Genomic DNA, 23,778 nt, shown 5'->3' on the forward strand with positions numbered 1-23,778 from the left:
GAAAGGCGGCCGAGGCGGCGATTGCGGACGACACCCTGCCTCTCCTCAAATCCGCCACCAAGGCTGCCCATACCCGAAACGCCACTTCCACCTCTTTGTCAGACCCGCCCAGCGACAAGGACGAGCAAGAGGATACAGAACAACCAAAGAAAAACGACAAAGGCCCTGTCCCGGACTCGGAACAACTGACTGGCTTTGTTAGCTCATCGAGTAGTTCGGTCGGCCAGAGTCAGTGCCTAAAGAAGAGGGGGATTGCGACACCCGCGACTACGACCGCAAGCATGGACTCGGATGATGATTTCATGAGCGATATGTCGAGTGATGATTTTCTTGGAACACAGGGAAGTGACGATGAGAGTATTGGAGAAGGTGAGTGGATCGTGAAATCATGAAGTGTGAATCAAGAAGTAATCTTGGTTTCACATCCCCCTCCCTAGTTAACTCAGGTGAATCTTATCTAACTGCTCAATTATGAACTAGACTTTGGTGATCTCGACACAGGATTTTCAGATGACAAGGAACTCATTTCGCATCAACGACAACCATTCGAGGTCGAGTTCAAGGTTCTAGACCCCGCGGAGATTGAACGTGAACAGCTCGGTCAGATCAACAACGTCGCAGCTATTCTAGGCTTACCGCCAGAGTCGGCAGCTATCCTTTTACGCTTTCGAAGATGGGTACAACAGGAGAAGTTGATTGAGGAGTATATATCTCGAGAGGATGAGATACTCGAGGAGGCTGGCCTGGGTACTAAATGCCAGGGGACGGCGAAGACGGAGGTGGTGAGCGATTTCATGTGTGAGATCTGTTGTGAAGATGGGCCGGATCTCGAGACGTATGCTATGCGCTGTGGACATCGGTTCTGCGTGGACTGTTATCGGCATTACCTGGCTGGGAAAATCAAGGAAGAGGGCGAGGCCGCTCGTATCGAGTGTCCGGGCGATAATTGTCATCGGATTGTTGACTCCAGGTCGCTGGATCTCCTCGTAACTGATGATCTTAAGGACAGGTACGCTCTATGTCTTTATCCCTTTCCTCCCTTTTGTTGAATATATTCACTGACTATAATAAGGTACCGTGAACTCCTTACACGTACTTATGTTGATGACAAGGAAAACCTTCGCTGGTGCCCAGCCCCCGAATGCCAGTATGCGATTGACTGCTCTGTCAAACAACGAGATCTATTCCGCATCGTCCCCACAGTCGCCTGTGCATGCAAACATGACTTCTGCTTTGGATGTGCTCTCAAGGACCACCAACCCACTCCATGTGCCCTGGTAAAGAGATGGCTGCAGAAGTGTGAAGATGATTCAGAAACGGCCAACTGGATCTCTGCCAATACGAAAGAATGCCCACGATGCCAATCAACCATCGAGAAGAATGGTGGTTGCAATCACATGACATGTCGGAAATGCAAACACGAGTTCTGTTGGATGTGCATGGGCCTTTGGTCCGAGCACGGTACTGCTTGGTATAACTGCAGTCGATATGAAGAGAAATCAGGGTCAGACGCTCGGACCGCCCAACAAAAGTCACGCGCATCATTGGACCGATACTTACATTACTATAACCGATATGCGAATCACGAGCAATCGGCTAAGCTGGATAAGGACTTATACCTGAAGACTGAAAAGAAGATGACCAGTCTACAATCACAATCAGGTCTGTCCTGGATCGAGGTGCAGTTCCTTGATACTGCATCGCAGGTATTGCAGCAATGTCGCCAGACTCTTAAGTGGACATATGCTTTCGCCTTCTACCTGGAGAGGAACAACCTTACCGATATTTTTGAAGATAACCAAAAGGACCTCGAGATGGCAGTTGAGAGTCTCAGTGAGATGTTCGAGAAGCCCGTTCCGGAGCTAGCCGAGCTCAAAGTAGACATCCTGGACAAGACCGCCTATTGCAACAAGCGTCGGGTCATCTTGCTAAGTGACACTGCTGAGAATTTGAGTAAAAGTAAGTTATTCAGACCACATTTTGTATATGTGACTCTACACATATACACAATCACGTCCAGATAACTTAAATATGGATACTAACATAATGAACAGAAGTATGGAAATGGAATATCGAAAATTGGCACTAACCCAATCCGCCTACCGATCTCCCCGAGACATTGACGACGTGAATGAATATCTTTTGCTCTTTTCTCTCCTATTTCCAGTCTACACCTTTCCTCCCGGTCATGTTCCCTAACATTCCCTAATCCGACGAGATGACCTCCGCATACCTGACGTAAACCCGGATCCATCTCTGAAGTTTTCGATACTCTCATCATTTCCAAGGCGCGGCGCACAAGGTGTTGAGATCTTATTGTGTTGGGATACGGAGACAGATGGAAATCCTTTATATTTCATACTATATTTCATAGCCAGATAGCGATTTTCTTATTTATTGCATTTCTTCTATTCTTGATAGTATTTAGGTAGTAAACCAGACAAAATCAAACGCGAGGTGGTTTACGTTTCAATATGATGTCCTATAAATACAACTACTACTAGAGTATCATTAATCAAACCTGTCGAATTGTGACATTTACCACAAGCCCATACACTCAGGCTGTACTCAGCCAGTCTCCTAGGTACTACACAACGGCCACTTACGTAGCCCTCTTAGAAGTTGGACCAGAACCATACATAGATCCCAAAGGAACACCCGCAAAATTCAATGGAAATAGCCGACAGTCGGTAGCGATACAAACTCCGACATTCCCAAATTCTCCATTCCTCCTCCATACTCCGCGGAGTCCTCCGTGGTAAATCCCTATCTCCATCCCCATTCAAGTAGTTTCAGCCGAACCCTACAAAAAAGCACTAGTACATGCATGATTGATACACACACTTCAACCCCCATCACAAGAGGTGTTGAACGCTCCAAAACGAACATCTCTTTAGGCAAGCCATCCCGAATTCCCTAAGAATAATTGAATAAACAGGGGAAATTGAAATTAAGTGGAACCGATCAGTTACGTACAGAGCCGACCGTGAAGAGTTAGTCTTAGCGGCTGAACCGGACCTCGGCAGGCCGGACGGCGTAGTCGCGTGGTCAGTCTTAGTAGTGAGTGGACTTATCCCCTACATCCTTCTAACTAGTGAATCAGTATCCATGTAATTGCCCCTGTCTCTTTCTGTCTGTGCTGGAAAAAAACTTTGAAAGAGTTCGAATAACCCCGGGCCTTACTACTGAATGCAATACAGTAGATATGTAATTCTATATACATAGTAGCATAGCATTTTCAGTCCCATGTAGAGTATGAAATAAAATTTTCTTGGTTTTCAACGGTGATCATCTTCTTCCAACCTTCTCGAATGGTTTATCTGGTCCACTTGGCCTCTTTATATGCTCTAGTCACACTAGTTCCCGATCGAAGGGAGTTTGTTGAAATTGGAACCTTCAGCGGCTTATCAGATTGATGATTTTTACGGGGAACGATACAGGGGCGGTACGGGATTTAGGTTCCCCATGTGCTGGATTAGGAGTGTGAAGGGGTGATACGGTATTATTGGCTGTTTTGTGAATACCGTACCGGTTTGGGAACCTCCGTCATCGGATGGTCTGGACTGGCTCCTGAGTAATCGCAGGAACAAAGAACAATTTGCGTTTTCTCAGTGGTGTTGAAGAAGATATTGGAGAAGGAACAGCAAAAAGAAACCTATTATAATATAGAGCGAATTGTATATAGATGGAAATAAATTAAAAAGTGACAAAAAAAAGTAACCAAGTAGCCCCCGAGGTATGGCTCGGAGATCTTAACAAGGAATGGCTCGGACCCCCGGACAAGAATTGAGCGATACTCGGTGCTAGACAATAATTTCTTTAGCGTCGCGAATTCTGAATTCTGAATTCTTTCCCTATCGTATATCCTCTTCTCTCGATTCCAGATACATTCTTAATTATATTTATATTGGAGATTGTTTTCATTCACAAAACCTATACTCACGACTTTGAGTGCAAACTACCGGCCCCCTGGTTTCTGTTTGGTTGGGTGCCCGGAGAACCCCATTGATCGCTCTCTCACTACCTTTGGCATCTCCCGTTTTTCTGCTCAACACCTCACCACCACCACAACGCAACCACGCTCTCCTCTCCTCCCTCCTCTCCCCTCTCTTTCTACGACTTGCGCCGGCTCTGCCTGAGCTAGCCGAGCTTCATGGCGGCACCTGAAGATAGTGAATTTGAGTAAGTGCGGAACCTCCGCGGGCTGGCTGGGCTTGATTCTCCAGGCACGGGTTTTGTTGGTAAAGGCCGCGGAGCACTTTGGCAGCCTGGAATGGATGACCTGTCATCTTGCAAGAAAGAACTCATGCTTACCGGTGGTACTGCTTGCTTTTTTCTTTGCCGCTCCGCCGGAATTGCCAATGATGCTTGCTTTGTGCTCCGGGTATTGAGACTATGCTATGCGCTTTGGACTTTTGAGCCTGGACCTGACTGGAATTCCTCAATACAATGATGTAGCAAAGGCTAACGAGTTACTTTCTTACGTTAATTAGTTATGAAGCCCTCCCTTCAAACTATGGCTTAGGCCAAAACATGCTTGCGGGTGCCTTTGCGGGAATCGCGGTATGTTCGGCACTAAGATAATTCGTCGGTGCGGATTGTGGCTGATTAAATTATTAGGAGCACTCTGTGATGTACCCCGTTGACTTGCTCAAGGTAAGTTTTACTCTACAGAAAGATATCTTTGGAATTCTGTTGGGTCGCTGACTGGATTTCTCTTCGTTAAGACCCGCATGCAAGTTCTGCACCCATCCACCGGCGGTCTCTACACAGGGTTGACCAACGCGGTTTCCACCATTTACCGGATTGAGGGATGGCGCACTCTATGGAAGGGTGTTTCCAGTGTCATTGTTGGTGCTGGTGGGTTTTTCATTCCAAAAAAGAAAATATTGAGTTGCGAAAATCGACGGGACTGACATTTTGGCGGTTTAGGACCGGCACACGCGGTGTACTTCGGTACATATGAGCTGGTGAAGGATATGGCTGGTGGTAATGTGGACGGAGGGCATCATCCTCTTGCTGCTGGTAAGAAATCATTACTGGAAATTGGAAACAATGCATAGCGTGAACGTGGCATAACTGACGAGAAACTTAGCTTTGAGTGGAGCTTCGGCGACCATTGCCAGCGATGCATTGATGAACCCATTTGACGGTAAGTGGTTTATGAAGCGATGTCGTCAAGAAGACTCAAAAACTAAATCTTAATTGGAATAGTCATCAAGCAGCGTATGCAGGTCCACGGTTCGGTACACAAGAGCTTGATGCAGTGCGCTAAGACACTCTATCGCACTGAGGGTCTCCAAGCCTTCTACGTCTCCTATCCTACAACCCTTTGCATGACTGTCCCCTTCACAGCCACCCAATTCGTCGCCTACGAGTCCATTTCGAAGGTGATGAACCCTAAGAACGAATACGACCCCTTCACGCATTGTATGGCTGGTGGTCTTGCTGGTGCATTCGCTGCGGCTATCACAACACCGCTGGATGTCGTAAAGACCCTTCTTCAGACCCGTGGTCTTGCCCAGAACGAGGAAATCCGTAGCGCCAAGGGCCTGGTTAATGCGGCTACAATCATCAAGCGCCAGTTCGGCTGGGGTGGATTCCTGCGCGGCATGCGCCCCCGTATTATCTCCACGATGCCCAGTACTGCGATCTGCTGGTAAGTACTGCTTTGCTTTCTTCCGATTTTGATATCCTATATCTAATACTGATTTCATTTAGGACATCTTATGAGATGGCCAAGGCCTACTTCAAGAACCTCGATTAAAAAGGTCTCTCCTAATCTCCTACCCTCATCGGATCCTTCCATAATTCTCCTTCCACTCCTTCGATATCCGATATTCTGCAGATTCGTCGCAATGCCTTAACGATCTATTTCTCCGATCTCACTTGGTGATGAGCGCTTACTCCTGTTCTGAGGTTCAAGGTAACGGGCAGAGCCCGACCTTCCCCAGACAGGAGCGCAATCACCAAAACAACAAAACCAAAAACAAACCTCGAAAAAAGCCGGAGAATAAACAGAACTGAATCGGGCCCGCTGTCGATCCTCGTGCACCATTGGAATATTGGAGCTCCCTTGCAAACAAACTACACCTTCTAAAAGCGATGCTAGCGATGTACAGACAGGTATGGTAAAAGGGTGTTTATTTGGATGACACCTTCTGTTCACTACTTTTTGACAAGCCGGTCTGAAGATCGGAGTGAACCTATTCTTTTTTATATTCTAAATGTTCTTTTCTTGACGTGTTTTCCTGGCGTTGGGAAACATGGGAAACCTCGTTGATTATGATTTGGGGGTTATCTCTTGCATCCATAACTGTTTTAGTTTATTTGATTCTGCATGTACCGATAGAACGTGTCACCACGAGGAAATCTAGACATGATATCCGATACTGAATATTTTGAGACGACGTAGAGAGTATAATGGACTTCGGGGGCTGTGCATAGTGATGTTGTAGATGGTCGCCTGATGCGGTGTGCATGTGTATGTCCACCTATATGGTATCTCTTTGTTCCATAGCTCAAATAGACATCACTCAACCCAAGACCAACTAATATCTGTAATTCATAAATTTCCGCCCCTATCTGTGTCCACAATTCGTATACAAATAACCTCGTTGGAGCCTTTTTGCGCAGAGTCCGCATGCAGTAACTGCCGAACCCGAACGACGTCACGCGAAAAATCCTCCCCTCACAAACGGCGGGAGATCATCGCCTTCCCCTTCTCCCCACCACAACCAACGTGAAATGGGTGCGGGCCTGTGTTTTTCCAATGATGCGCCCACGGCCTGCGTCTTCCATGCAGAAGACGTATGATGAGTGCTATCTACTGTGCTCCACAGCCGTCTATTTCGAGGGCCAGGTAAGCAAGCAGTTCCTCCAGGAAGACCCGGTCGGGAAGGATCCAATTTACTCATGACATCAGAACAACGAAGAGGAAGCATTGAGATCCTGGAGATCCGCCCTCGAAACCATCTATCACCACAATGCCCGCCGAGTATCCTCAACCTACACCCCGAAATCCGAAACAGAGAAAGCATTGCAAGATTCCATTCGGGCTTTAGAGACCCAATGCCGCGAGCGAGTCGATCTGCTGTCAGCACTGCGTGAAAGTCGGAAAGAGACAGCCGAAGCGAAGGCGAATGGTGAAAAGACCACTGGACATCTGTCAAAGGGTAAAAGCGCTTCGAATACACATCAACCGCCTACTGGCATTACACATACGCCAGGTTGGATTGGCGGTGGGACTATTCCGGCGGTGGGATATACGGATCTTTCTAAACCGGCTGCTATTCCTGGACGTCCTCTTGCACCGCTGAGGTATCATTCTGAGACTCTATCTGTGAACGACGATTCCAATCACCACACCGGTCTTTCCCCAGCCGATTCACCCGCCGTACGAATGAATTCCAATTCATCGGAAAAGACGAAGTCGCGTGGCTCCAGTCCTGAACGACGGAAGCCGATGCTGACAACCCTGCGCAACACGGATGGTAAGAAGAATGGCAAGAAGGCCAAGGTAACTACCAAGAAGAAAGAGTCACGACCAGCTGCCTCTAAAGCAGCTGGAATGGCATGGGGCAGTACTTTGCGGTCCGGATCAGGCGAGAAGGCCGTCGCCGATGCAGCTGCCATCGCTTCATCACGAAGTGCAGCCAATGCCGAGCCAAGAACTAGCTCTGGAGATGAACCATTAGCAGCGAGGCATCATGTCTTGCGGAAGAACTCCGCTGCAGACCGTATCCCGGCTGCGCATTGGCGGGAGCCTCAGCAGTCATCACCGGTTCGGTCATCACCACGCCCTGTGCGGCAACCCGTGGCTCCTGAAAGGCGACGGCCTGATCCGTCTAGAGTCGCGGTTATGCCGGATCCGAATGATTACACCTCATCTTCTCCTAAGCCATCTGTTAAACCTAAACCCGAAGGTTTGAGATCTACACTTCAGCCCCCACCCCGGATGACGCCAGTCACCAGATCCGAGGGTAACTCTCGTCCCGCAACACCTCGACAAGATCGAGATACAAATATGTCTAGGAGTACACCGCGAACAAACTCGGCACCACGGATTATAAAACCTGGGGTGTCAGCTTATGTGTCACCGTCGTCAGGGAGTGATGATGTACAACGTGGTATGGGCCGAATGAACATTTCACCGGCAAATGGTAGCAGTGCCACACGCCGGAAGCCACCGCCTGTTAAACGACGACAGACTCCACCATCTAGTGACCAAGAGTCAATAGGAAGACATTCGACAGATGATGAAGCAGAAGACGAACATGAAGAGGAAGATAACACTGATATCTTGAAGATCTTGAACAAGTTGCCTAAGGGCGTGGATCTACAGTCAGCGCGCCAGATCCTAAATGATATCGTCGTACGCGGCGATGAGGTACATTGGGATGATATCGCTGGATTAGAGGGCGCAAAGAAAGCCCTCAAAGAAGCAGTAGTCTATCCATTCCTCCGACCTGACCTTTTCTCTGGACTGCGCGAGCCCGCACGTGGCATGTTACTCTTCGGACCACCAGGAACAGGCAAAACAATGCTTGCACGAGCAGTCGCAACAGAATCAAAGTCGACATTCTTCTCTGTATCATCATCAACCCTCACCTCAAAATGGCACGGTGAGAGCGAAAAGCTCGTACGTGCCTTATTCGGCTTGGCAAAGGTTCTCGCTCCATCAATCATCTTTGTTGACGAGATTGACTCCCTGCTCTCAGCACGATCATCGGGCTCTGAGCATGAAGCATCCCGTCGATCTAAAACAGAGTTCTTGATCCAGTGGTCTGATCTGCAACGTGCAGCTGCAGGCCGTGAACCATCTGCCCGAGACAAGAAAGAGGGAGACGCCACTCGTGTCCTCGTCTTAGCTGCAACGAATATGCCATGGGATATCGACGAGGCTGCCCGTCGTCGCTTTGTCCGTCGACAGTATATCCCTTTACCAGAACACCATGTTCGTGAACAACAGCTACGCAGGCTTCTCAGTCATCAGCACCACGAGATGAGTGATTCAGATACGCAGGTCCTAGTTCAAGTAACAGATGGTAATATTTTTATCTACCTTTACTTTCCCTTTGGAATAATCCAACTAACATCATTGATTAGGTTTCTCCGGCTCAGACATAACAGCTCTCGCTAAAGATGCAGCCATGGGTCCCCTCCGCAACCTCGGTGAAGCTCTCCTCCACACACCCATGGATCAAATCCGACCTATAAAGTTCCAAGATTTCGAATCAAGTCTTTACTCAATTAGACCGAGTGTTTCCTCAGACGGACTTCGCAAATACGAAGAGTGGGCTAAAGAATTCGGCGAAAGAGGTGGCTAAGACTACTACGATTTCTGTCATCTGTTCCCTTTCCTCTTTTTCTCTTTTGATCTCACAACGCGAGGCATACACGATACTCGGCCGGTCCGACTTAGGTCTTAAGAGGGTCTCTTGGTTCTGTTTTGTTCTGCTCTGTGCTTTACTTTGTTTTCCTCCGCTATTCTATACGGCGTCGGATTCTTTCTGTTTCTGACTCTGAGTCTGTTCGAACCTTGAATTGGGGCTGGAGCACGTGGCATGGTGTAAGGTGGTGTGGCTTTGTTAGATTTTCGATTTCTTTTTTTTTTTCTCTTTTCTCTTTTGGTGGTTTGGTGCTGAGTTGGGCTTCCAGGTTGGAGTTGATGTTTACGATCGATACTCTGTTCTTGGTACATACGATATGATGTATATTTCTTTCCTCTTTTCTCTTTTCTCTTTTCTCTTTTCTCTTTTCTCTTTTCTCTTTTCTCTTTTCTCTTTTCTCTTTTTGTTTTTAAAGCCTTATGCACTTTGCATTCCGAATGAAATCAATTGAACCCTGTGCATTCTTGCCAGTCCAAATCCAGCTTCCTGAGACTATGTTGCTTTGATAGGATTCTTCTGCCATATTAATAATGTTGTAATAGGCTGAGCCCGCGCTAGTCCAGCTAGAACCTGCATCTGGAGATTGTAACTGGCAGCATAGTAAGTCTCACGGACAGTATCTGACCCATCCTCTCCGGAGCGACGCTTGCGAGTCATGCTGGGGACTGGACGGATAGAGGGTAGGGTGAATGATACGGATGGACGAGTAGCTCTGAATGAATTGAGCTCTGAAGAGGGGTTTTAGGGAGATGGAAAGGAAAAAGAAAAAAAAAATGAGGAGGGTGAGGTTAAATAGTTAGGACGGAGCACGTAGAAGCCGGGACAAGTGAGGTGAGAGATTCCACTGTATTATAACACTGTGGATGGCCTTGCTCTGTAACCGATGGCTGAGTTTAGGCACGGACAGGATACAGGATAATACAGACAGGATAATACAGACAGGATAATACGGGATACAAGGTGATATAGAACATGAAGGGAAAGCGACGCGAAGGGAAACCTGGCTATTGGGGCGGGGCGGTGCGTAGCAGCTCGCGGTCGTGGTACTCTTGGACAAGCTGTTCGCAACCGATGAGGTCGTAGTCACGAACCCCCTCATCATCCAGGACAGTTCTGCAGACAATAATTTGGACCACACATTCAACGATCAGGAGATACATTAGAAAGGATCATAAGAAGAGATAGGAACTTGACTTACTTCAGAAGAAATATCCATCTCTAGGTCGAGTTTCGAGTGATAGCGCCGCCAAAGATCAGCAGTCCCAAGAGAAAATACAAAGACACTTGCTATACCCCAAGTGTTTCACGCACTCCTCAGGAGGGACCATCTCGATCACAATAATTGTACAAACTGCGGAAACCCCGGCTCCCCCGTGGCTTAAGGTCTATACCTTTTGTATCCTTTAGGATAGAAGATACAGCTCCAACCAACTTCTTCATTTCAACGAACAAGGGACAAGTCAATATCGCCAAACACCTGGGCAGCTATGATTAGCATCAACACTATCCAAAACCCTGAGCAAACGATTTCGGATCTCGACGGCGGAAAATTTTTGACACGCTTCGGTGGAGGGCCAAAGGCCCTGTTGCTTCAGAACGAACAATAAATACCTTGTTCGTACTCCCAGGTCGCAGTCTGCATTCTTGTATTTGTTATCACAGGTATGATACCTTCGTGCATCTTCTATGAGAACCTGTTCACATGAGGTGCAGAGCACCTTTTTTAAAGCCCACGATTTCCATCTCGAGGCGTCGCTTGCGATCCGACTGATAAAGGTTTGCATTTCGATGTCTATCAGTCATACTTGTTGTGTTGGCTAATTGCAACTCTTTTTTTGGCGAATTGCCGAAATGTCATCCGGTAGCCAATGGCATTGCCCAAATCCAACCTAGTCGTCATAGAATCTGCATCGATGGAGTGAATAGCTTCACCCAATGGATCGGTTTCATGGAGCGTAGCATTTTCTTCTTTCGTGGGATACAGCGGTTTAAGTCGAAGCCGCCCATTTACAAGGCGCAGTAAGTCATCTGTGAAATGTTAAATTACTTCCTATGCTTGGGGTGAAGAAATACACACTTCTAAATGAGATCGGGCATTGATGCCAAACTCTCAAAATTGGCCTCTTCGTCGTAAAAGGTAGGCGCCAGTCGGATCTGAGCTTTGGCTGAATAGATGGAGAAGATATCCGCCAAGCGAAGGTAGTGTATGGCAAGGAGAATCAGCCCGTGCTCCTCAGCTGTAGTAAGACTTGATTAACTCAGCCATGTCGTCATCCAGGGTTCGATAGCTCTGGAGCAATCGTACTTGTCGCCCTGGATGGCGATTGTGACCAGCTGCCTGGTAGTTAATCTAGCCTCTTCCGGGGCGCGGTGGTGTAAGATGTCCTAGGAGTATTGCGTCCATTGCTGTGTTGTCATCACCAAACAGACTTATTACCGCCTCGCCATTGCTTTCAAGTTCATTGCTCTCACGAAAGCCCGGCAAGAAAAGCTTTTTGAACACTGGCGACGCAAGACTCATTGCCTTGGAAGACACTTGAAATCTGCCTTTTACGGTACTGTCTTCATCCTTGAGAACAAGGATCACATCTCCCTCTTCATTAATCCGCTTCAATCCCGACTCAACGGAACCAGTTATTCTGTTGAGTCGTCGATGTATTATTTGAGGGGTGAACCCGTCAAGGTGACTTCATGTGCTTTGAGACATGAACCTATTGAGGTGACGATTTGTAACTTGAGGCGTGGTTTCAGCCATAGGTGAAGGCGCTGGTAAAAAGGCGGGTAGAAACGTGGAAAGAGAAGTGGAGGAGATGCGGAAGAGGGGAATATGTGGAAGCCAAAGAGAGATGGAAAGGACTTGAAATCTTTTCGAACTTTTATAGGTGAAAGAAGTCACTTTAATGCAGTAAGCCTGATTTACTAGAGATGCCTAGTATATTCCAAGTTTATAGATTGCCACCTGAGCAGACAGTATCCGCTATCGTAAGGCACACTCGTTTCCAGAGCTGCGCGTATAAGGCGCTTGTTCTGCACTAGCTTATCCCGGCCCTCCGAGAGATATCTTCCGTACCAAGTTGGTTGTTAAGTAGAGTTGATACCAGTAAGGGAAAGCCGATGAAGATCGAGTAGTAGAAGGTCGAGGGGTAAAGAGAAGATGAAGAGCGCCCTGAAGACCAATACTAGTTATAGGTGAGACAATAAACTTCAAGTTGGAGGCCCTGGTGTGACCACTAACACTATTACCTTCTCGTCTATTCCATGTTAAGTAGTCTTTAGTAGTAGTAGTAGTAGTAGTAGGTAGTGATATCCACTCCCTTTCAGTACTTTGCTCCATCCAGACTCGTAATATGAATGAAACATAAGAAGTAAACAAGAAGGCACTTTTTGGCTTTGTTCGTACCTATTTCAATGTTCATGTCAAGGTTCATGGGTGCCAGAGGCGAACAGATGAAAGAAATACTAGAAGAGATGTGAATATAGAAGCAGCCCTGGAGCTTCCAAGGTTTGAGGGTAGAAAAACCTGGAGTATATGTATGGTTTATAGAACTTGAATAACATGATATAGTATAATATGAATACGGACACTCGGATCACACGATGGCATTTTCTGCCTCGCGCCTCTCGACATGGTTGTAAACCTTGTCACTATGTAGCAGGGCACATATATCATTTTCATTTTCCTGTAAATGACAAGAGCATCCTATTTTCGTAGTTCCCCACTCCACTCATGTACATTTCGATGCATGTTCTATATTTGAAACTCCGCTACAACCCCTAGTCCACTAGTTTTCATTGCAGGATATTAGTTTCCAATATGAAAACCCAGACAGAGTTTAAGGGACCTTAAGATTTCTTAGCCACGGCTAATATCCACTGGTATCATTCAGATTGTATTAAGAGAACTGATAATCTACTTAATATTTTCAGGTCCGTTCGAATACACCAGGCTGGATCCAGGTGGGATATAGGCACGGACTGCCGATAGAAAAAAGATCAGCGAAAATAGCCCTGGAGGATCCGAGCTGTTGTAGGTGATCTTCAATCCCCCATCCGATACCTGTTCCCAGATCGATCTTTGTCTCTTGTTTTTCTGACCCTCGTTGATCAGCGCGGGCCACCTGAGCGACAATAATATTCACATCCATGGATTGGGGGGGTGCCCGACGCGATTTGACGTGACTGACAGGGGTATGAAAGAGAATGATATAATTTGGACAATCTTGAAAACCTTTTGATTCGACGACATGAAGATCAAAAGATTCGTCGGAGAGGGCTTAGCTTGGATAGGACACGCCGAACCCTGCACGATCTATGTAGATTGCAGCTCGCACCTTGGCATGATTGGTGAAGTAGAAAGAAGGCTAGGACCTGTTGGGCAGCTGCTGAGTGATTCTTACCAATAAGTGAAAAGCCCTTGGTCCCACCTGCAGATCACCTCCAGAGTTGACTGTAGGGCCGACCCGCCTTGGCCTCAAGCCACCTCATCCACTTCCCCCCGCAGGACACTAGCGATTAGCGAATGGGGCCAATAATGTATGTAACAAAGAAAAGTCCCTCAAGTGTCTTTCAGCTTGTTTTGAGAGCCGCTCGAACTCCGTTCCATTTTTATTTGTTTCCCTTCGGTCTTCATGTTCTTTACTTTAGGTGAAAAGAAGAGTTATTATTGACTTCAAAGTCCCGCGTCATGAAATCAACCCCATTTCTCTATACGGACCCGGTATTTCTAAGCCACTATTTTGCCATATCGCGTACTTTGTTAGAGAACCTTGATATGCAAATATCACGACCAGAGGTCACTGGGAGAGGAATATATGCGAGGTCTCGCTTAATCGTCAAATAAAGGCAGTGGATCTTTCCCATGCAAATTATGCATTTCTGCAAGTTTCTCGGCAAGTCTTTGGTCCTGTGGCTCATACCTGAAATCCTTCGGTCTTCTAGATAACCGGAGCATGTAATGGGGATCTTTGTCAGACACTTATCCGCCGATTGGTAGTCATAACTGACATTGTTGAGGTCAAGCACAAAAAAGGAGTGACGTCCCGGAAATTTTGTTGTCGCAATCCAACGAGATTCTATGTCTGGGCGACAGCTGACAATGGCACTTTTGACCTCTTCAATAATCATATTAATTGATTTCATAAAGTCAGTACGATCAAGAATGCTATTCGGTGTATCACTAAGGATTCTAATGGGCGGTATCGGTGTTGAACCTTTGTATGCGTTCAAAAAGGTACTCATGACAGTAGGGATTTGCCAGATGATCAAGGGGTGGTCCGCCACTTCCGAGTTTGCACTCTCCGGGCTGACTTTGGCCATATTTAGGTGATGGTGAATCGAATGGGCAGGTATTAGCTGATTCAAGATGCTAGCAAGATGATTGCACGGCACAAACTCCAAGTTTCGATTGAATCTAGGGATGAACATAAGACAAAGGCAGATGCAGAGAGGTACTGGGTTTTCTACGGAGTGCCTTTCAACATGACCGTTTGGCTTGGAGCTGAAGCATACCTCGCTAGGATGGATTCTGAAAGTCAACCAGCTAGTGTTTGGATGTTATCAAATGCGAAGTTGTTTTGGGACTCTAAAGTGGAGGACGGATATGGCTCGGTCCGAGCTTACCAATTCCCCCTACGATTCTTTTTTACTTAGGAGTAAGACAGCATATCTTTATTGTACCAGGGAATAACTCGAAATGTGAAAAAAAAATTTTACAAATGAATCGATTACATTAGCCGCCAAGGTTCTCGCCCGTGGCATTTTTTTTTCTCTTGTCACAGGGGCTATACTCAATAAGAAAGATCACTCATCCGTACATAGAGGAATACAGCGCCCTTGGAGGAATGATCAATATTAATATGGTGGACTACCGTCAGTGGGAGATTGCCGGCGCCTCTGTTCGACCTCCACGGCTTCTTGTTAGGACATTCTTTAATTAAAAATTCTCGGGAGAAGATATGAAAGAGCCAAAACAGATTCAATTAACAGCTAATTGAAAGTCTATTCAACGGTACAGTTGTTGATGTTAGCCTGCCAAGCAGTCTCTGCATACTTGGGGATAAAACTATTCGTCGTAAAGTTCTTTGGCATATAAAGACTGGTGTCCTCCTTCGAATAATTTTTAGCCGGGTTTTGAGAGTTCAGCGCCGAAATAACTGCCTTATCAAGGAAGTCCGAGAAAATGATATCGACCGTCTCTGGCGTTCCGTCTGAAGGGAAAGCAGCTTCGCCCTGAATATAATAGGGTTGCGCATGTTCTGGAATAGCAGTGTGAGGGGTGTCATCACCATCGTCGCCAAGGTCATCACACGTGGTATATCCAGGAGTCGGGGTGGAAGATTCAAGAACACGACCAAAGAGAGACTTGGGCTTGAGAAGGTCACTAGAATTGAATGGCGAGATATTGTCGCACTCATCATAACCCATCATCTGACTGGAGGTAGTGTCGATAGTCATAGATCGCTTGGGTGTGGTGTTGGACTTTGCTTTCGTCATAATATCGAGGACCTTTGAAGCAATCGAGTATGGGACATCGCCGATATACTTGAATGGGCTCGTATAAGGACAGACGATGTAGGAATCATCCAGGGTGAAAGGACCCTTGACAAGGTCGTAACGAATAGCACCATTATTAACAATTATCATTCTCGGGTTCATAGCGCGAGAAGAGTTGACCACTGTTGCCGCCGCGGCAGTTTGGACCAAAGTGTAGATATTGCCTTCATCACCAGGAGGCTTGCATGAGATACAGTAAGACCGAGGCGCACATCCGTATACGTGATTCAAACTGAGGTCCTTGCGAGCATCTTCGATCTTCTTGGATACGCTAGTACCAGAAGCCGTGTTGAAGGTGTCCTGTGAGCCGGTTGCGTGGTAAGCGAAAGTCAGTCGATTCCAGTCCAGCCATCGGCGGGATAATTTCATGCTGAAAGACTTGGTCTTCGTACATGATGAATTGGCCAAATTCACATTGGTTGCCTGGTTGACAAGTGGCACTGGCTCTATAGCCTCGGTATTGTGGGATCTTGCAGGTGCTGCTTTGGGCTTGATATCATCCAGGGTAACCCAGCCCACGGTATCACAGTATTTGCCCGATTCAATGGCTGAAGACATGGGGTCATAGATATGGAAATCACGACGATGGGTATGACCGCCGAATCCCTGAACAGGAATACTAGGACGAGCTTTCCGGATGGTGTCCATGAGAAGGGGGAAACTGCTCTCGGATTTGGGGATTCCGGGCTTGACGGGATTGTGGCCGATGAGGACGAATAAATCAATATCATCACGCTTAAGTGCATCCTTGAACCAGGATTCTTCGATCATTTCCTGCGCTGGCTGGATCCGAGTCATGTCCTTGTTGTTGTTCGTTCCGTCAAGGATGACTCCAAACGACATGATTCGAATGCCTTGTTTTGTTTTAAAATAACGGTATCTCTTACCCATAGATTCCCACGTTTTGTTATCCGGTTGGCCGTCTTGGCAGTTAGAACAAATGTCAATGTTGCTCGTCAGGTACTTGTCTCCGTAGACTTTGGCAAATTTGGTGAAAGTCTCGAACGCAACATCAGCTGCGATCAGCTCATGATTTCCAGGTGTGAGAATATCGTAATCAATGTTCTCGAAGATAGGGTTCGTGACCTCTCCATTGGGCGATGTTGCATCACTAAGACCATTCCCATCATGCAGGTCACCTGTCAAATAATCAGTATACTGGTCTCTATTTTAATTTTTCAAGATTCGAAAAGGATGCAACATACCAGTATCAATAAGTATCAGGTCCAGTTTTTTCTGATCGGCTTTATCGCGCATGTGTTTTGTAAAAGAAACGAAATCGCCCCAGTCTGCACCATAATTCCGCTGCTTGATATGCCCTTCAAGCCATCCATGTGAATCGCTGGTATGAATAAAATTCAATTGTCCCCAGTGAAGAGGTCCCCTTGGTTGATCTGTAGTATTCACAGATTCAGGTTGCATGCGACGCATAACCCGGGGGTAAGTCGATGGCTCTTCTTCGCCCTCGCAGGATGAACATGCTGAGACGGTTGATATGGCGATGGCCAGTTTGAGGACCAGTGATAAGACCGCCATCACGTCGCAAAGTCGAGATCCGAGGACAAAATGAGTGTTTGGCGGGAATATAGAAGGACTGAAAGCATCGATATTTAATTAATGTACTGTAAGTAAGGATTGCACTGTGTGAGAGATTGTGGTTTTTGTTCATCATGATTGGTTTTGCTTGGCATTCTGGCTAGGGATAGTATGCTCGGATTTTATGAGTTTCAATTACTTTAAATGAATATTGATCTTCATTCTACCGTGAAAGGTGTTGTTTTTTTCTCTAATCCGCTGAGTTGCTAAATACAAAACATGTCGAACCCAGCAGAACGCATGAATGAAACATTTCGATATCGTATAGGTAAGATCTTCGTAATACTTTCTCACAGCTTAAATTGATACTAATGACAGGTTAAAAACAAACATAATTCTTCTAGATTGGATTTTTGCTACAACTCTTCTCTTGTGTTATTCGCTGCATACTTTGACTTCCATCTCATCGTCAATTGGACAATTCACCAGTTCGGGCTATGCAGATCAATAAGGACATGCATAATGTTACATGGTACACATTCTCGGCTCTCTAGTTCAACAATGAGTCTACGGAATGTGGCCAGTTAAACTACGGCATACCAAATAGAGTCTACAGTCACGGCCCGAACCTTGCTGTGAATACAACTATAGGAATTCCTAAGGTTGCATTTGGCATTGAATTGGGTTATTTCCCACGGAGGGACTATATTTGAGTAAAGGTACTTTATACATGGTATGGTTTCCCATCCCAGACTTTGCCACATGTGTGGTAGTTATTGTCCCCGTGAGCACTATGGGTAGAGAATACCATGTAATATGCCAGCTAGAGAGGATATGGGGCCAGTGAGAGTTCACGACAAATTATACTAGTTGCTAGTATTACAAATTTGTATTGGAAATGATTCAAATGCTTATGATAGTACTCTTTCTCTCCACCTTGTTTTTTATTGTGGTTTTGTGGGTTTCACCATCCATAGATCAATGTTAAGACAAAGCCCCACTTAAGCTATTAAACTTTATCGATCGATTGCCCCAGATTCCATATCATCGGCTGGTTGAACGAGCCACAAGAAAGCAACCTTGGAAGCTGATATAGAATCGATTGTGTTTTCTAGAATTCTCTAGTCCTGGAAAATTGCCTCCTTTTTCGTAATAATGACGAAATTTCCAAATATTTAGTACATTGGAATTGTTCCAGATCCATGGGGATTTTAGTATGTATAAATATAGACGGTCGGCTGCGCAGAACATGGATTTTCTCATATTCAAGACTGGGAAGAGAACGCAATTTAGTAATTCCATCTTTATTCACTTGTTCTAATAAAGACCATCTTAAAATGTCACGATCTGGAAGACAAGTTGTTCCTGAACCTATCGTCGTTGAAGATGAGGAGGTTGATAGCTTCATCGACCAGGGTGACAATGATAACTCTAACAATTCGGATAGACAGCTAAGTAAGTTCATGTTCACAAAGTTGTCTCAAATAGGTACCCTATTGTTACAAAGTTCCTGAAAGCTTACGGATGAATTTAGCCATTGACGAAGACGAAGCAATTGACGAAACGAACATCATGGACGATCGGACTCGTCGCGCACAGCCTCAATCTTCGACTCGATACAACGAACCAGACGAGAATGATCTTCCTACCGAGACTGATTGAATCCGTTGTGAGATATTCTATGGTGTGGAACCGACTCTCTATTAGTAGTGTTAGCGCTTTTAAGATGGAGGGTTTCAAAAGGACATGTCAGTTTTCTCCTCTCCGGCACTATAACAATCGTGGCGTTTCAACGTGTTAAAATTATAATGATAATGATAATCAAGACTTGTTTTATATCGTATCGAGAATAATAGTCCCAAGGCCATCCGGATGTACTTTGAAAACTATCGTGGCATTTGCCAGGCAAACCACGGCCCTTCTGCACAGTGAGTCAGGTCCTCAAGGGCCTTCAAAACCCAACACGCTAGGGATTATGCTTTGCCTACTTGGGCATATTAATTGTCTGTCGTTTCAGGCTCGGTGCATGCTACAATGCTAGGTTTTTATTGGCTATGACTCTGTTATTTATTTATCGCAAATTTACACCATGTTCTGGAGCTTCCCTTGCCATGACGAAGATTCCAAGATTCCGAATTAGCTTTGACAGCTAAAGCCTACACTACAGATCTCAGCAGACCTACAATTCCACCTTGAACCTTGTCAACCAGCCCATCCCGAGGAACAATCGTAGACCCACTTCGCTCATCCTTTGGCACGAAAACTGGCTTCGGCTCACCATCTTCAAAAAGTAGAAATATCGGCACAATTGAGATCTGATAGAGCTTAGCAGCATCTTTGCAATGGTCAAGATTGATTTTGACACAGCGAGCTGACCTTCAAAGCGTGTTCATCGGCGAGTTTCGAGAAGACCGGAGCAATAACACGGCAGGGAGGGCACCAGTCGGCATAAAAGTCGACGACGGTGTATTTGTTCGATGAGAGGAAACTATGAAGCGTAGCGAGATCGCTGAAATTTTGGACCTTATCGGAGCAGATAATACTACGGGCCCGAACTTAAAAACACACCTCCAGGCTTGCTCGGGTGGGCGTATGCTCGTATATTAAAACATTTGAATGTTTTGTAAACCTCAAGTTCATACGATGTACCCGTACTGTGGACGGATCTATGATCACCTGCCCAGCTGGTGGGGCTTATTCCAAAAGGAGCGTCAAAACGTATGTCTCTATACACTTGTATCTATGATCGATATGTAACAATAATTTGCCATTGTCGATGCTTATAGTCCAATATTCTACAATATCCAACACTAGCTGAGCAAGACACGGATCTCGCCAGTCGTGCGGGGGAACAGAGACCGTAGGCTCCACTTATCATCATCTTCCTCATTTTCATCATCAGCATCCCCGGCATTGGTCTTGCGGGTTGATCTGCCACTCCGTCCACTGAAAACACTGCCGCCTGTGTCCAAAGTCACTTGAGTCATTCCTCGCGCCTCATCAGCGGCGATGATCATACCCTCAACAAACTCGAAATCGCGACAAAAGGCCTCGACGGCATCTTCAGTAACACTTTGGATGAGAGAAGCACTTTGCAAACGTTTCAGGTTATCGGCTGCATCCATAAGAGCCGATGGAAGGAAGTCGTCTAGCTGTTGGCTGGAGGTGACCAGTGCTTCGGGTTGGAAGGCGGGAAGGGTAGCTAGGTCTGCAAGATGGTGTTTCTGCTGATCTGGCTTGTCTTCGTTGTTCTCCTTATCTTGTTCTGTGTCTTTGCCAGATTTGGCAAATGGCTCTAGAGCGTCCAACAGGGTTTGCAAGCCGGATGTATCCAGAAGAAATTCATGTTGGATGTCGAGGAGATCTGTGCGTAGCGTTGATATAGCTGTAGATAGAGGAGCGTTGTGCATGGCAGTAGCGAAGCTGAATGGTGAAATTGTTGCGCTCGCTGCTAGAAGAATGTTTAAACGGTAGATTGTCTGTGCTGTATCATCTTCGAGTTCCTCAGACGAGGATCGAGCTAGTGTCAGGAAAGGGTCGAAAGCGGCGCGAAGAACGGGAGTGAAACTATTCCCGCCGTTCGATTCAGATTGCTCAACGGGTCGGACTGAAGCATCGTGGTTCTTCATAAGCGAGACCAAGCCCTCAAGGGCATCTAATAGGAACTCTGGGGGAGACAAGTCGGGCGGAGGTGTAAGGGCCATTTGGTCGGTTGACAAGGCAGTGACTTGCTCCTTCATCAGATTCTCGAAATGGCCGAGAATAAATTTCTCCAGGATCTGCATCAGCTCTACAAGGTGAGACTGGGGTCCAACCAATTTTGAAAATGTGGTACGATAGAAAGACAGCAGATTGACAACTTTGAAGCAAGTGACAGGGTCATCGTGGCCTTGGATCACTAGCTCAACTCTTTGACGTAAAGATCGAGAGACACCTGTAAGGTCACGATTTACCAGGTCGCTAAGAGCCTTGCGTCCATCGAAAGCGACCTCTTTCTCCTCGTCTATACGTGACCAAGGCTCACTATTCAAGCCAGCTTGAATACCACGAGCAAGTTCCTCTCCATCAGCAACGAATAAAGCCTCTAGCGCTTCTCGCTCAGAAACCGTTGTTGAATGTACCCATGCGAGCATATCACCGATATACCGGAGCGGATCATGAGCAGAAAATTCGATGGGCTTGACGGAGTGATCCCCGCCTGCACCAGCCCCATTAGAACCAGACACGGCATCTGTCAGCGCGTAATGGAATGCATCTGAAAGAACGTAATCCCGCGCCTCGGCGAAGAAATCAAGACAGCTGTGGAATAGAGTAGGTCGTTCCGCCAGGACCCTCAAAGCACGACGGATCGAGCTACTGATGCGAGGATCCTCAAGATTCAAGGATTGAAATTCTTTTTGAATCCATTTATAGAGCTTCTGGTAGGCAGTGTTGAGGTGTCGGGTGCTCAATTCCATTATTTCCAAACCCAATCGCTGATTTTCCCCACCAAGCAGAAGTTCACAGTCGTGGTGAACCTGCTTGACACGGGCCAGAATATCAAAGAACCGATTATCTACCGGCTCCTCAGCAGAGTTCAAAACCACAAGCTCTTCCTCCGGAACCAAGAAGTGTTTCGAGAATGCATCAAGTAGTTCTTGCTTTGTTTCCGTGTCCTTCTTCTGCGTCATCAAGGCAGTAGCCTCTTCCAGCACTGGCGTACTATCCTGCTTGGCCAATCCGATGTGCTTGCGCATTTCGTCACATGTTTGATTCAAGGTCGTTATCACACTTCCAATTCGTTGAAGTTGCTATAATCACCAAAGAGAGAGCCATTAGCTTCCATGTTCTACTCGCCAACAATCCAGCAGGGGTCTTACCTCCGCCACCTGCCCGAAGTCCCGAACAATCTCCGCATTGCAATCAACCACTTCCTTCTGAACGTCAAGACGAAGCTGGCGCCGTGTCTCCGCGGTATTGTGTATTCCTCTGACACTCAGAGTTTCAAGCGCGTCACGAATATCGGAGTCGACGTATGATGCCGACAGAACGGAGGTTAACCGATTGGAAAGGGCACTCGAGCGCTGGGTCGGAGGAGAAAGCGGGGAGGACGATGGCGAGGGGCCATTGCTAGGCCCAGAAAAATAACTGGTCATTGTTTGGCAGACTTGGACCTTGAATCGAACTCCTGGTCAAGACAAGTTGTTGAGTGGGGGAAAGGACAGTCTCGCCTTCTGTAGACCGCCTTCCCCCGGTATCTCTCTCTTATCGCGCATCAACATACAAACTTTCTCCAATTGTCAACACTACACAATTGCGATTCTAAACCCGGGCAAAAAAGAATGGACTCGTTTGACAGTACAATTGCCTCTCCCACAAAAGCGCGTCAGGCTGCGATCCAAGCCAAAGACTGGGCATATGTTAATTCCTGGCTCACCCGTCAATACGCACCAAAGCCGATACCCCAATTCGAGCGCAACGAGGATACACTTCGAGTTCTCCTGACATTAGCCGCTGCCAATGATGCCGCAGACGAAGAATCAGCCATAAAGCACCGAGCACGAGAGGATGCTATTAAAGCTTTCAAGGCGCAGGAAGAAGCCGAGCGCAAAGACCCGCATGAGCGACAAAAGAACGAGCTTCTAGACGAAGTAGAGATGTGCCTAGATGACAAAGGACGGCGTGATCTCGATGATTTGGCCGAGTCGGCACTTGAACTGGGCAACACACTAAATCCCGAGCCGGAAGACTTGAGTCAATCGATCGTGGAGCTGACGGTGGAGGAGTTCGATATGCAAACCCAAATGCATAAAGTGGAGACGCTGCATCAGTATCTGCAGAAGGAGCTTTCGCGACTGCGGGAAGATCTGGAGAATTTGAAGTCGGATAAAGCATTTGACGTACCGCCTAATACACAATCTTTGACCTCGGAATGGATACGAGGCACGAAGACGCTGTCTACAAAAGTCGGAGAGTATCAGGATCGCATTACTTCGTTAGAGAGGAGTCAGCCGCAAGGTCCTACAATTGAGCAGCTGATTACGGAGGAAGAAGGGATAATTCGGTTCCGGGAGATTGTCAAGTCACTTGAAGGTCGGGTGAAGGCGTTCCACGATTTGCCTACTGATGTTGTAGGAGCCCGGGCGAAGTATAAGGAATTAGAGCGAGAACTGGGGCAACTCACCCGGCAGAGAGATGCAATGTTGGCAACCTGACGGGCAAATAGTATTTAGATCAACTGCCATAATTATAAGTAAAAATTGAATATTCTTCACTTGTGCACTTCGTAGTATAGAAAGTATAGGTTACTGTTAGTACG

General features: G+C 46.6%; 8 protein-coding genes across 8 annotated transcripts; 5 read left to right on the plus strand and 3 right to left on the minus strand.

Moving 5' to 3' along the window:
* Positions 1–281: 281 nt before the first annotated feature.
* Positions 282–2,199, plus strand: N7478_002305 (uncharacterized protein; the record flags this gene model as incomplete). The annotated part of the gene is made up of 4 exons (XM_056918519.1): positions 282–369; positions 481–1,009; positions 1,073–1,959; positions 2,168–2,199. 4 exons carry the CDS (start codon positions 282–284, stop codon positions 2,197–2,199), a joined length of 1,536 nt encoding a protein of 511 aa, XP_056781677.1.
* A 2,259-nt stretch (positions 2,200–4,458) lies between these two features.
* Positions 4,459–5,767, plus strand: mrsA (putative mitochondrial carrier protein; the record flags this gene model as incomplete). The annotated part of the gene is made up of 7 exons (XM_056918520.1): positions 4,459–4,563; positions 4,621–4,656; positions 4,728–4,860; positions 4,933–5,025; positions 5,096–5,152; positions 5,215–5,659; positions 5,722–5,767. Coding segments are annotated over 7 exons (915 nt in total), but the record flags the coding sequence as incomplete, so codon positions are not given.
* Positions 5,768–6,775: 1,008 nt separating this feature from the next.
* N7478_002307 (uncharacterized protein) lies at positions 6,776–9,329 on the plus strand (the record flags this gene model as incomplete). Its single annotated transcript, XM_056918521.1, has 3 exons — positions 6,776–6,862; positions 6,926–9,047; positions 9,109–9,329. The coding sequence occupies 3 exons, from the start codon at positions 6,776–6,778 to the stop codon at positions 9,327–9,329; spliced, it is 2,430 nt and encodes an 809-aa protein (XP_056781679.1).
* A 2,142-nt stretch (positions 9,330–11,471) lies between these two features.
* On the minus strand, positions 11,472–11,913 carry N7478_002308 (uncharacterized protein; the record flags this gene model as incomplete). The annotated part of the gene is made up of 3 exons (XM_056918522.1): positions 11,472–11,640; positions 11,698–11,777; positions 11,830–11,913. The coding sequence occupies 3 exons, from the start codon at positions 11,911–11,913 to the stop codon at positions 11,472–11,474; spliced, it is 333 nt and encodes a 110-aa protein (XP_056781680.1).
* A 3,476-nt stretch (positions 11,914–15,389) lies between these two features.
* Positions 15,390–17,201, minus strand: N7478_002309 (Ser/Thr protein phosphatase family protein; the record flags this gene model as incomplete). The annotated part of the gene is made up of 2 exons (XM_056918523.1): positions 15,390–17,083; positions 17,150–17,201. The coding sequence occupies 2 exons, from the start codon at positions 17,199–17,201 to the stop codon at positions 15,390–15,392; spliced, it is 1,746 nt and encodes a 581-aa protein (XP_056781681.1).
* A 1,616-nt stretch (positions 17,202–18,817) lies between these two features.
* N7478_002310 (uncharacterized protein) lies at positions 18,818–19,142 on the plus strand (the record flags this gene model as incomplete). The annotated part of the gene is made up of 2 exons (XM_056918524.1): positions 18,818–18,935; positions 19,015–19,142. The coding sequence occupies 2 exons, from the start codon at positions 18,818–18,820 to the stop codon at positions 19,140–19,142; spliced, it is 246 nt and encodes an 81-aa protein (XP_056781682.1).
* A 1,148-nt stretch (positions 19,143–20,290) lies between these two features.
* cog6 (Golgi transport complex subunit COG6) lies at positions 20,291–22,615 on the minus strand (the record flags this gene model as incomplete). Its single annotated transcript, XM_056918525.1, has 2 exons — positions 20,291–22,270; positions 22,340–22,615. 2 exons carry the CDS (start codon positions 22,613–22,615, stop codon positions 20,291–20,293), a joined length of 2,256 nt encoding a protein of 751 aa, XP_056781683.1.
* A 186-nt stretch (positions 22,616–22,801) lies between these two features.
* Positions 22,802–23,674, plus strand: N7478_002312 (uncharacterized protein; the record flags this gene model as incomplete). The annotated part of the gene is made up of 1 exon (XM_056918526.1): positions 22,802–23,674. The coding sequence occupies one exon, from the start codon at positions 22,802–22,804 to the stop codon at positions 23,672–23,674; it is 873 nt and encodes a 290-aa protein (XP_056781684.1).
* Positions 23,675–23,778: the final 104 nt, after the last annotated feature.

This window comes from Penicillium angulare (assembly GCF_028827245.1).
Source record: "Penicillium angulare strain IBT 27051 chromosome Unknown utg000003l_segment0_segment0, whole genome shotgun sequence".
NCBI lineage: Eukaryota > Fungi > Ascomycota > Eurotiomycetes > Eurotiales > Aspergillaceae > Penicillium > Penicillium angulare.